Below are 13,541 nucleotides of genomic sequence, written 5' to 3' on the forward strand. Positions count from 1 at the left end.
ATATAAATGCATACAGTATCTCGGAAGAGGTGTCAGAATAATATAACATATGTTTGTGTAATTTAGATGCCTGGGTTGATTTACTAAAGGCAGATACCCATAAAGACAGAATTGCCAGGTTCACTCTATGGCTAGATGATATTTTATGTAATATATATTTAATATTGTATCTACGCTCCATAAAATAGAAGGATTGTACTGTACAGGAGATCATTATGAAGACCAAAAAAAAAGTCAAGTGACGGATCAGATATTATAAGTTTTGGAGAGGCTGAAGCAATCAGAGAGTTTGTGCAGCTACCTATAAGGACAGTTGACCATACGTCTTACAATTTAATTATGCAATCTTTATACAATTATTTTTAGCATTACCAAATCTATGTAATATTAGGGATCAATATGCAAACAACCCACTCAATTTTTATACCATCAGACGTGCCAGATGTGACCTGATCTATAAAAACATTGTACAATCAAATTGTAATCTATATGGCCAGCACAATTCACCGGTGCTCCATACAGATGTTGGCTTGACAAATTTGTATGTGTAATTTTGCTAAACAATATTTACATATTTCTGCATTCTGTAACTATAATTAAGGGTGAAGAGCAATATTGATGTTTAACCCCTTCGTGACTGACGACGTACAGTGTACGTCGCCAGCATCGGGAGAAACACATAGCAGCCAATCAAATTTCATACTGCAGTAGTCAAAATGGTAAACAATAATTCTAATAGGTTGCAATGATTTAAAGCACTGTGAATATCAGAACTTTATTAAATAGGCCAGTTTGACCTGTACTAGTCACCTAGCTTTGACTGTCACTTTAAGGCCCCATTCACACTGAGCGATTTATTGGGCGGTATCGCTCTCCAATGCATGGCAATGGGGCTCTGTCCGTCGCTGTCGCGGGTCGTGCGTCACTACAGCAGGACCCTTTTTGGAGCAGATTTTGCCACGATTCTAGTTTGCTCAATGCAACCATTTGCGCCATATCGCGCGACAAACGGCGCGATATCGCGCAAAATGCAAATCGCGCGACAAACACGTGTTTTGCGAATCGCTCAGTGTGAATGGGGCCTCAGCTTTGGGTAGATATGCACCCTGACACCTCAGCTCAACTGCTAGCCCCAAGCTTATCTAACGGTCACCTACTCTTGCACTGTTGTGCACTGTTCTTATAGAGCTATCAACATCTAATGCTGTGTATTTGTGTTGCAGACTCACAGCACCAAAAATCCCAGATGGAGATAAAGTAGACTTTGATGTAAGTACACTAAGAAACTAAGAGAGAGAGAGTACTAAAAAGCAGATTGTCAGTGCTTTGGAATTGGCAAACCGTTATTTGAGAAACAAAATCTATGTAAATTGGATGGAGCAGTCCATCTTACACAGATAAAAGAAAGCAGCAGAATATAAGCTACTGATCCCAGAGGTCGGCCAAACTGGGTTTTTTATGTTCTGAGTGGGGAACACAGTGATGTGTTCATATTATTCTAACTTTTTGCTTTTACTGCTTTTTTGATCTGTAGGATATCCAGAAGAAAAGACAGAACAAGGACTTGATTGAGTTGCAGTCACTGATTGATCAACATTTTGAGGCTCGCAAGAAGGAAGAGGAAGAGATTATTGGACTGAAGGACAGAATTGTAAGTTACACAGTTATGACTGAACTTCTGGCAATGCTGCCACATATGATAGGCCTTAATCCTTTTAATCACTATGTAACGTTGGAGTTAGTCCAGCATTAGTCAAGGCCAGGGGTAGGCAACCTCAGCACTCCTGCTGCTGTGAAATTACAAATCCTAAATGGCATTGCAACACTCTGACAACCATGGACATAATTCCCAGAGGCAGAGGCATAATAGAATTTGTAGTTTCAAAACTGCTGGAGTGGTGAGGTTGCCTACCGCTGGTTTAGCATGTGCCTTGCGTGAGTTAATGCAACATGTGTATACTCTAATTTGTCCACAAGATGGCAGAGCTTCCATAGATAATGTTTCTATAACTGGAATGATTCACAAAGCTTTCAAGTGCATTTCTACCGTTGCAGTCAAATTTGAGAAAACGCGAGTTTGTTATGTGTCCCTATTCACATAATACAAAGCGTTCTGTGAATGTGCTAAGTTAAGAGAATGGGCGGCTTCATAGGCATGCGCAGGGGGTGTGCTTGGACACACACTTATCACCTTGAGCGCCACACCGAAACTGCAACAGTGGGCGACATGTTTTTAGTCACTGGGCCAGTGGAGAGATCACAAAGATCTCTCTGTGACCGGCTCAGGGATACAGAGTGCAGCAGCACTTGCCACTTACACTCCTCACATAACAGCTGCGGTCCTTAGTGCCTGGGTAGCTGCGAGGGAGCATGGCTGTGGCTTACCATCCAATCAGGAAGCCGAGCGGGTGGTCACATGACAACCTGCCAGGCTCCCTGGTTCATTACTGCACCTTTACTGTGTGTTTGTACTTTTGTGTGCACACCCTAATGCAATGGGCTGCTCACGACTATGAGAGGCTTCTGTGTATGAGAGCTGCAGCTCTCATAGTTGCAGTGCCGGAAGTATATTACACATAATATTATGTAAAATATTAAAGAAATTACAGTAAAACTTAAAGTAGCATACACCTCATATATCTTAACTTATTTTTTGCAGATTTTTTTTTTTTTAAATTTCCTTGAGTTCTTCTTTAACACAAGAAATATGACTGTAATTTTCAAATGTCAGTGAAATCATCTGAAAATAACTGTCACTTAAAAAAGAAAAACCCCAAAAACGAACCTTTTTCGGGTGTTTTAACTTTGGGTATTGTACCTAATGCCTATGATTGTTATTTCCTGTATATATGTATCTGTGTATATATGTATGTAAGTTTTCTGTGTCTGGTATATGTGTTTCTGATCTCCCCATTTTCTTATGGTTCTCAGGAGAAACGTAGGACTGAGAGATCTGAACAACAGAGGATCAGAGCAGAGAAAGAGAAGGAACGTCAGACCAGACTTGCTGTGAGTATTCTCAGAAACGCACAATCACAATATTATTTCTGATGTGTACCATATTCCCACCTCTTCAAGTGGTGCGCTCATAAGAATAGTTGCTCAGAGGCCAAATCATGCATGCAAGTCTGGCCATCATCTAGTATCTGTAAGCACCTTTGCTGTGCATTGCATGTATGTCATTCTACATAACATGTTGGTACTTTATAAAATAAAGACTACTAATAAGTAGTATTATTATTATTACATGTATATATAAAGATTAAAATCATAACTGTTGTGTACATCAATAAAAAATATAGAAGTCTTGATACATGACTTGTATCCTAATTCATTCTTATGATGCTGCTACAGGAGGAGAAGATAAGAAGGGAGGAACAGGATGCCATGAGACGTGCTGAGGATGACATGAAGAAGAAGAAGGCTCTGTCCTCCATGGGAGCCACATACAGCAGCTACCTGGCCAAAGTAAGCAAGTCCACCATGTAAAGTCAAAGCAAGATATTAGGGCTTGATAACAAAAGTGTAAATCTGTGTTTATTCCACTGCTTTCAATTATCCAAAAACAAAGATTATCATGTAGCATATATTGCAGAAGGATAATATCTGTTGCAATACAGGTTCAAGCTGGTAAACTGCATCAACTTGTTCCTACTTTGACCAATCCCTTCTCTACCAGCAAAAAGTAAATACCTACCTGCACAGAATGTGCCTAAATGGACATTTAACGCTAGTATTTATTTCACACATCAAGTTATCTGAAAGAGAACCCCTGTATTTCCTAAATTCCCCGTGGTTTATTGGATTTTTGAAGGCATTTTGGTAAATGAGGCCCAGTTTCACTTAGTTTCACTTCACACTGTAATAAAGGAGGCCAATATTGACTTTACGCTTTAGTACAGTGGTAGGCAACCTCAGCACTCCAGCTGTGGTGCAACTACAAATCCCATGATGCATCTGCCTTTTACCATTGTGGGATGTAGGCTGATATGTTGCATGTAGACAAGCAAGTCTCCCCCAGCAGTCATTGTAAAGTCATCTTTTCCTAGGCTCAAGCTAATAAGAACTGGTTACTATGGATCACAATACATACCAATCTCTGTAGTATGATGATTAGTGAAAGGCTCTGATCTCTGAACATATTTTTTTGCTTGCTGTAAATATGGACAATGTATGGATTGGTACTTTTCACTGGGACCAGAATCTGCTGGTTCAGTGCACTTTATTAAGTAGTCCCACTTTAATTCTTCATGAACAAAACACTATGTTTGGTGTACCAGCTAAAGAAATGTTGAATTTCACTGACTTGGTAATGGTTCCTCTGCAGGCTGACCAGAAGAGAGGCAAGAAGCAGACAGCCCGTGAGCAGAAAAAGAAGATTCTGGCAGATCGTCGCAAGGCCCTGAATGTTGACCACATGAGTGAGGACAAACTCAGGTAATTATTGCGGTTTTAGTGGCTTTGGGTTGTCAATGAAAGCTGGACCTCAGGCAAACAGCAACTTATTGGTTCCTTGTGCTATCCCTACTTCTCTCGTTCTGCTGTAAATGCAAGAGGCTAATGCGAGTCAAATTCAAGTACTTACATTGCTTCCATTTAAACAAACACATTTAATGATGTGTTAATGAACATAGAGATGCAATAAAATGTTTCTTTTATATCTCTCTGGAGTTCAGCCTTAAAGGGTTCTTTCACCCATTGCTGATATTTCACTATTGGGTAGATGCCAGTAGGTCACCATCCAGCTTCTTTTGTCACCTCAGAAGTCCAGTGAAGGACTTCTACACCTGAGCGTTGAAATCCACCCATGGTGGGGGGGAGGGGTCTCACTCTGTTTGATCCTTCATACATTTATCATTTGGACTTTATAATAACCTGGTGCAGACCTGGATACTCTGGTTGGAAGATCTCTATAGTAGTCTGCAAGAGGTTCACGAAGGCAGTAATTCCACCGATCTTAAACTAAAATAGTATCTTTGCCTGGATTAAACACTCATTTTTGCTTGGATGTGTACCAGTTCCGCACATGTACTCACCTGCCCTGTGGGCTTCTCTTTAATAGGGACAAGGCTAAGGAGATGTGGGACTGGCTGTACCAGCTGGAGTCCGAGAAGTTTGAGATGGGAGAACAGCTCAAGAAACAGAAATATGAGGTGAGTCCGCTACACACAAAAATGAGGTCTAAAGTAGATGGATGAAAGTAGGACTGCCCCAGACGGAGTTTACTTCTGGACATAACTGTTTAAAAGGATTAGGTTATGGTAATATTAATCTATCAGTGGCCAAGTCCACTGATTATTAGAGATCGAAGGGCACAAGTCACTGGAGGATCGTTTCATCATTTGAGGATTTTAGTATACAAGACAACTATCCATACTATATAATTTCCAATATAAGCTTTACCCAAGCAGGTTTTCCCCCTGCAACCCAATCATTCCACATTAGTTTAAAAATATTGGGATTCATTTACTAAAGTCAAACAGGCTGTTAAATTTTCCCTTAGCTTACTGAATCATGTGCAAGTAAACCTCCGGTATTTTTTATATTTTCCTTGCATGTGATTGGGTATCCTTTGCTAAGTGGATTTTCACATTCACCAAGCTAAGAGAAAATCCCCTTGCAAGGTGAACAGCCAATTTGCATTTAGTAAATCAACCCCCATCTTAGTAAAAAAAAATGGACAATTTCTTAATTTTGCTACAAATAAACAATTTTGCTGTTGCTATTCACAAAATAGTTGAAAACACGCCATTGTGTGTTAAAAATAATACATACTTTAGAAAAAATATATGCACATTGGAAAAAAAATTGTAATGCCCATTTTTCGGTATCTCCTAGGTTTAAAAATGGGCCCTATGTTTGTTGATTCCAACAAACGGGCAGGGATGGGAGAGAGGGCACCTCCCTGAAATTATGGCAGATAGCAGGGGAGCTAATGCTTCCCTTGCTATCTGCTGTTTTTGTTGTAGCTTCTGCTGTCAGAATAATAAAAGAAAAACCCAACAGACTGCATGCTGTCAATCAGCAGACGTAGACCTGAAGTTCTCCTTCAGGTCCTCTCTGCTGATTGACAGCAGCAGCGCGAGGGTGCAATAGCCAGCCTGCTATTGGCTATTGCAAACTGAAATAGCCAATAACAGCCTAGCAATTCATCCCCATGCAGTCTGTTGAGTTTTATTTTATTTATTTTTTTTACTCTGACGGAGGTTGGCGGCCCCACTGTCAAAAAGAAAACCAAAAAAAAAAAACCAGATAGCAGAGAAAGGTTTACTATGCTAGATGGAGCAGAGTAAACCTTTCCAGGATAAAATGTTTCTCTAGCAGGCATGAAGGAGACTCCCGGAATGATCGGGAGAGTTGAAATGTCTGAAAACGACTCAGATAAGATACAAAACTATACAGATGTGTATTTTTTTTGTTTTTTATTAGGTCAGCCGACTTACAGACTTTCAGGGTGAGAAAGAGCAGTAAGCGTTCATTCACACGGGTAACGGCCGTCCCGTACAGATCTGTGCGGCATGCTCGACCTTATCGGGCAGCTCCCGGGAAGGACAGGTGCTGCGTGTGATTTGTATGGAGCAGCCTGTCCTTCTCTATGGGAGCACGTGGCCGTATACCGCCCTACGCTCACCCGACCTGCAAGTGCGTACAGGTGCGGGTGTCCCTGCTCAGACGCAGACAGGATCCATCTGGTCAGTGTACGAGTACGGACACCCGCACGGACGTGCAGGTCGGATGAGCGTAGGGCAGTGTACGGCCGCGTATTCCCATAGAGAAGTACAGGCTGCTGTGTGTAATCACACGCAGCACCTGTCCTTCTCGGGAGCTGCCAGATACAGCCATGCACGCAGCATGGATCTGTACGGGCCGGCCGTTACCCGTGTGAATGAGGGCTAAAGCACAACCACTGTGTGGCACAGCAAAGCAGAGCTTGCATATACAACAAGCAAATGTTACACTTATATTTCTGAATGTTGACTACACATAGAAACCAGGCTCTGAAATCATTAACACATCCTTATAACATTATTTACACACATATATAAGATGGAGAGTATTATACTTTACCTTTAAGCAGTTAATATTAAAAAAGACTCCAGTGTAGATAAGCTTGTTATTAACTACTGCTTATATATTATAAATGCAGATTTTGTCCATGTGTATATGGCAGCTTTTCTTCACAGCAGTCAAAATATAAAGTGTTCATCAGTGTATATAGCAGAATTCTGCTATATAATCAAGTTATATGTATCTTATATGCAAATATTTTATAGTGTTCCACTTGTGTCACAGGTCGTGCATTTAGTATTTTGCTCTAAATGTCTGTGTTAAATTAAAGTAAAACTTAAAGGCATTGTCCACTTTTTACAAACATTTAACAAATGCACCCATGTTAATAAAATAAAAAAAGCAAATTTATAAAATGATTACATTGAAGCTTGCAGATCATTGCCACTGCGATTAGTGTATCGCCGGGAACAGGACTGTTCCTATAATTAGTCAGCCTGAGGCCTTGGCGTCTCCTGGGGGAAGGGCAGGCAAAGTGGCATCGCTGCTCTGCTGTACAATGTTTGCAGCTTCTCAGGTTGCTAAGAGCTAGGCGGGGAGATGTGCAAGGGCCATATACATCTGTCCGCCCAGCACTTAGCAACCTGGGACACTCTTGGCAGCATTCCACCAAGCTCCTGGCAACCAGTGACTTCGCTGGTTGCCATTAGCTCTGTGGGACGCCGCACCCACCCTACAACCTCAGGCGGTAAAAAGTCTTGGGAAGCCCCTGGCAGAAACAATTCACAGGCTCCTGCATTGTTCACATCCCATCCCCAGGTCCATACAGAAGCCCATACAATTGTAGCAAGGACGCTTTTTAAATGTGTTCGTAATTGTTGCTTAAACTTCCCCATCATGCGATTTTAATGTTATATAAATGTTATACCGTATTATGTTATATTAGAAATGTTTACTAAGCCCCATAAACATATTCTGTCCTAACTTGCTGACTTTGACATGAATAATTTACAGGGAGACCCATTTTAGACCATTAATGAAATGGTAATTTAGAAGAGGTTTAGTGGCTGCCAATTATTGGTTAATTAGAAGGTGTTTAATGGCTGGCACTTATTGGTTAATTAGAAGGTGTTTAGTGGCTATCACCTATAGGTTAATTAGAAGGTGTTCAATGGCTGCCACCTATTGGTTAGTTAGAAGGTGTTTAGTGGCTGCCACCTATTGGTTAATTAGAAGGTGTTTAATGTCTCCCACCTATTGGTTGATTAGGTGTTTAATGGCTGGCACTTATTGGTTAATTAGAATGTGTTTAGTGGCTACCACCTACTGGTTAATTAGAAGGTGTTTAGTGGCTGGCACCTATTGGTTAATTAGAAGATGTTTTAGTGGCTGGCACTTATTGGTTAATTAGAAGATGTTTTAGTGGCTGCCACCGATTGGTTAATTAGAAGGTGTTTAGTGGCTGCCACCGATTGGTTAATTAGGTGTTTAATGGCTGCCACCGATTGGTTAATTAGAAGGTGTTTAGTGGCTGCCACCGATTGGTTAATTAGGTGTTTAATGGCTGCCACCGATTGGTTAATTAGAAGGTGTTTAGTGGCTGCCACCGATTGGTTAATTAGGTGTTTAATGGCTGCCACCGATTGGTTAATTAGAAGGTGTTTAATGGCTGCCACCTATACTGTTCATTTAAAATATTAGAGATGGAAAAAAGCCCATTATATGTGTAGCAGTTATCTATCTATGGTGATAAATAGAGTCAAAGTAGAGGGGACAGCACTATCTGCTGCTCTGCCATCTATGCTTAGAAGCAATATATAAATATGAAGCAATATAGATGGAGCCAGAACACATTATCCTACCAGGCACTTGCTTCCAGTATCTCCTATTCACATGATTATCTTGGTTTTTCTTAGATTACGACCCTGCACAGGAGAGTAGAGGAACTCTCTAAGTTGTAAGTAGAGAAGCCTCTTACAGTAGGGGCTAACTCGACTGAAATGTCTGTTCAGGCATGTGTCATGGTAGGACCAAGTACGACCGGGCTTGGGGCTGAAGCAATGGCTCAATGAAGGTTTATGAATATGTCAAATCAGGACATCAGGGCTACAAAGAGGTTCCATGTGTTTGAAGAGCGGTTTCATTTTCTTTTGCAATACAATTAATGACCAGAAAAAAAAATACTCTAGCACAAATTTGCTCACTTTAGTCTGAGTAAAAAAAGAAGGTTGCTCCAAGTAGCAGAATGCTAACTCCAAGACATTTTGTTATGTGGCATAGTGCCGTGTCTGTAGTTGGACACATTTGCAGTAAGAGCTCTTACATTCTTATGTATAATATAATGATATTGTACTAAAAGGATGAGGTTAAATCTCATGTTCATTGTGAATCATGAGAAGTTTAAATATTGATTGGCAGATATTCAGAATAACAATGTTAAACACACATGGCTTATTGTTAAGATATGCAACCGTTCAAAGATCTATTTCTATTATGGCAGATAACAGAATTAGCTGTTCAATGCACGTTTTGTAAAGCGCAAAGTAAAACCATGGTGTACTAGTCGACATTTCTCTACCCAGTCAATGGGGTTCTTATTTTAAATAAAACAAAAAAAATAATCTAAATGAGTATCAACACAACTCAACTGACACATATATCACATTAAGTACAAAGCAAGGGTGAGCTAAACATTTCTTGATTGGACAAACTTGTAGACCTGATGTCCTGTGATCCAACATTTGTTTGGTTATAATTAGGGTAGGTGCCTTTGCTCCAGGTTCCAGCCTGGGTGTTTAGTAAAGGTAAGTAGCTGTGTGTCTGGGCACATGCCTAGGTATTTGTGTGTGCACGGGTCACTAGACACTCTGCCACTATTATCTTACTTATATGGATCTCTACCCTGGTGAGAGGGTGCCAGGTAACCGCATTCCAACAAACAGCCTGCGGAACCTCTGACAAAGTATCAGGTGTTGGAGGTAAGGAAACGTGAAGGACTCTCCAGTACAAATGGGTTGTATGTTGTTTTAACAGGTTACTACCCTCAGGAACCGTATCGATCAGCTGCAGAAACAGTAAGTAGTGCTAGATACGTCAACCTTATCCCAATCACAGCCTGCGCATTATCCCCGAACATCAACTGAAATATCTGAGGCTCAGAATATTTCTATATTCAATTACTTTCTAACTTACCGATTACATTTTTTTATTAGAACACAAGTATCCCTTTTAAAATCAACCTTGCATGGATTCTGGGAAGAGTGGACATGTGTATTTTTTCTCTAAAAAATACAATTTTTCCCAAACAACCAAGCTCACAATGACTAACCTTGTCTAGCTGACAGATACATCTGCCCTTCATATTTGTTCAATTTCAATTAACAGATTGATAAACCCGGGACAGCTGCACTTTTGGTAGAGGCAGCCATTTTGTGACTTGAATCAACCATTTTGTGACACTGGTTCTTAACTACCTGATTTCCTGCATTCTCACAAATATTGCTTTATCTTACAAAATGGCTACCTGACCAGTGTGTACTTTATGCTATCATAAGGAAAATGTTTAAATACATACCAGTTCTACTCAGTCCCCTTTTCTGCTAACCCAATTTACACACTTCAAAGCATTGAGACAATTACCTAATGTTCCACTAGTAACAGTTTTATACAATATAACTGCATAACTTGGACCTATGATGCCTTGCAAGTATCAGCTAACAAATACGCTCAGCACAACCTAGCATCAAGTGTACTGGTCACCAATACACAGCAGAGGTTTGACTATCCATTCAGAGATCACAGGGGAAAGACTACCTGTTCAGCTCTTAATATGACGGACTTCAGTATAAATGGGTGACCCGTACACTTGTGGCAAGTCTTACCTAGGCTTGATGACTGACCTACTTAGCTATGAGATTGTACATGCCCACACAAGTACAGTAGATATCAGTGGTCTTGAGAGATATCACAGGCCAAACAGGACACCACTACGCCACTTGATATCTCTGGCCTACCATGATATCTCCAGTCTAACCCTGAGCAATAACAAGTAAGTAAACTAACTCCCTGCTGACCCTGGTGTGTCAGGTACAGTATATGTCTATGAGGAGCACACTGCAGTTCTGTCAGCACATACAAGGCCTGGGCCTCTTCACAGCCCCATTATACTTCAGTAACGGTGGTTTTCCCCCCGATCCTGATGTTGGCCTTTATGACTCCTTTATAACTGTGATGGCAGAACAGTAGCAGTCTGTGTTTGAGACATGCATGCATGACAATCTGAAGGGAAGTACAGCATGTGGGAGAAAATGTCCAGTCTCTCCCAAACTAACATGGCAACATGGTAAGTGATACTGCTTGTCCTTGCAGGACTGTTAAGCCTAGCAAGTTGCTCACATAAGGAAGCTAGTGATTATGTTTCTGGCTACTTCCATACCTGGTAAAAAGGTCATGCTATATTAACATGTACCATCCAGCCAGGTGCATAGCCTGGAGAGTAGCTCACTACATTATTTTTCAATGAGCTTACCAACCAGGAAATCAGCTGTTCATGCTAAATCTCTCCTACAATGACTAGAATTACAAACATTAAGACTTCTGATATCTGGAACTTTCTGACATACAGCTGAAAATGGTATCATTAGCTTTCTTACATAAGCCAACTTGTGTCTTGGTTTATCGGTTTGCAATAGCAATAGTATTTTTTTTTTCTTTGCTATATATTGTTTTCTGACCTCCTTAACCATCATCTGTCTTCTATATTGAGTTAAAGTGGAACTGAACTAAAAAAAGATTTGCAATATAGAGAATATTTAGAAATGTTAACACAGCGACTGAGCACTGCCCTGAAAAAGTACCCTTTGTTTGGAATTCCTCCTGAAAAATGGCACTTTCTAGTGTAATGTGAGGGTGCCTAGGAACTACATATAGTACTACTGTATATTTCATTAGTGTACTGCTCAATGTTCTCCTTGCTGGAGGCTCTGACATGAGGAAGCAATACCCTGTCTCTACAAGCTGGCTGTCTCGATACAGAGACACAGTGCAGAACAAGGCATGGTAAGACAGTAATGAGGAAAGACCAACTACAGGTAGACCACAGTAAATGCTGTTGACCAGTCCTTTGCCCTCTACCTGCCTTTTTTGGGCTTCCATAGTTCAGTTCCTCTTTATCAAATTTTCATAACACCAGGTTTTCTCTATCTGGCATTTTCCTCTTCTTCTTGTGTATGCGTCCTGCCCGCTGACCTGTGTCTTTTTATTCCCCATAACAGCAGCAAGAAAGCAGGAGGCAAAGGAAAAGTTGGGGGCCGCTGGAAGTAAAATGCTCCAAAACCAAGACCTGGACATGTCGGAGAGCAGCCCTTCTCCACCTACCTTTTACCATCCCCGATCCTGCAGGAAGCTGGCTACACTGAGTACCCCACAAAATAGTTGTCCTGTCTATCCCTTCGGGCCACCTTTTTCTCTCTGTGGACTGCTCTGTATTATCTCTTCTCTTTTGTAAATAAAGTGTGACGCTTCTTAACCTAATAACATTCCTTGTACTTGTCACAAGCGCCCAACAGAAGAAAGACAGAAATGCTGCATACCATCAGACAACAAATGTATAATAAATTCCTGACATTGCCATGGCCGGTGGGTCTCCATATTTTCAGATGCACAAAACCTGGTGACTGAAAGACACAGCAGGTTACGGACTCCAGTTTCATGGGCAAGGGATACATCAGGAGACTCTCACCATTCAAGTGCATGTCAAGGCAAACCCTGTTTTTCTAGTTCTGGATAGATTGGGGAAGGTTTAAACTTCATGTTGGGTTTTTACTGCTATCCGGGACTCTGTTAGAGAGATTTAACCCTTCTTCTGATGATAAATGTTCTACCAGATACGAAGGAAGAATCTCAAATAGTCCCACAGACAGAAATAAATCTGACACAGGGTTCCAGCCTTCCCCTACTCTACTAAAGAAAAAACATTTTGTGTCTGTGTTGCTGAAAGTTCCCCTCACTTCCAGTCTGGTAAAACGTCAGCAGGACAGAAAGTGAAGGTCATTCTCTCTAATGGATCCTCAGATAGCAGTAAACACCAGAGAGGATTTCTAATGCTTCCCCGCTCCATCCAAAACAGAAAAAAAAAGGTTTTGGCTTTGCATACACTACAAAGGTGACCAGTCATAAGAGCAACATAGACCACCATTGCTTGGCCGGGAAGCTGACAGAAAGCCAGCTCCATGCACCTAGTGACGAGAAGCATGGAGAAGGCTTCACTGCTAATCGGGAAGCAGGGTGGCGAGTCTTTACACGCCGCCCAGCTTCCCGGCTAATCAGGCAGCCAGGTAGAAAGTCATTACACGCCGCCTAGCTTCCTTAATGGGACTTCTGGTATCAGTTTTCGGTATTGGCGAGTACCGTAAAAAATATAATATCGGTACTTGTACTTGATACCGAAAAACCGGTATTGGTGCATCCCTAATTTTTATAGCTGCCTGGATTTCAGCTTCAAATAGTAGAAGAGGCATTTAGTCCAAACTATA

The 13,541-nt window shown here is 41.0% G+C and overlaps 1 protein-coding gene across 1 annotated transcript in view; it reads left to right on the forward strand.

Moving 5' to 3' along the window:
* The window catches only part of TNNT3 (troponin T3, fast skeletal type), a 42,195-nt gene extending 29,655 nt beyond the window's left edge, over positions 1–12,540 (forward strand). The window contains exons 7-15 of the mRNA XM_018562656.1: positions 1,224–1,269; positions 1,535–1,651; positions 2,932–3,009; positions 3,355–3,468; positions 4,328–4,437; positions 5,063–5,153; positions 8,925–8,965; positions 10,042–10,082; positions 12,282–12,540. Coding sequence (XP_018418158.1) covers positions 1,224–1,269; positions 1,535–1,651; positions 2,932–3,009; positions 3,355–3,468; positions 4,328–4,437; positions 5,063–5,153; positions 8,925–8,965; positions 10,042–10,082; positions 12,282–12,514 — 871 coding nt within the window. The 3' untranslated portion in view covers positions 12,515–12,540. The remainder of the gene's footprint in view (positions 1–1,223; positions 1,270–1,534; positions 1,652–2,931; positions 3,010–3,354; positions 3,469–4,327; positions 4,438–5,062; positions 5,154–8,924; positions 8,966–10,041; positions 10,083–12,281) is intronic.
* The last annotated feature ends 1,001 nt before the right edge of the window (positions 12,541–13,541 follow it).

Source organism: Nanorana parkeri, unplaced genomic scaffold (genome assembly GCF_000935625.1).
Source record: "Nanorana parkeri isolate BGI_ZX_2015 unplaced genomic scaffold, ASM93562v1 scaffold589, whole genome shotgun sequence".
NCBI lineage: Eukaryota > Metazoa > Chordata > Amphibia > Anura > Dicroglossidae > Nanorana > Nanorana parkeri.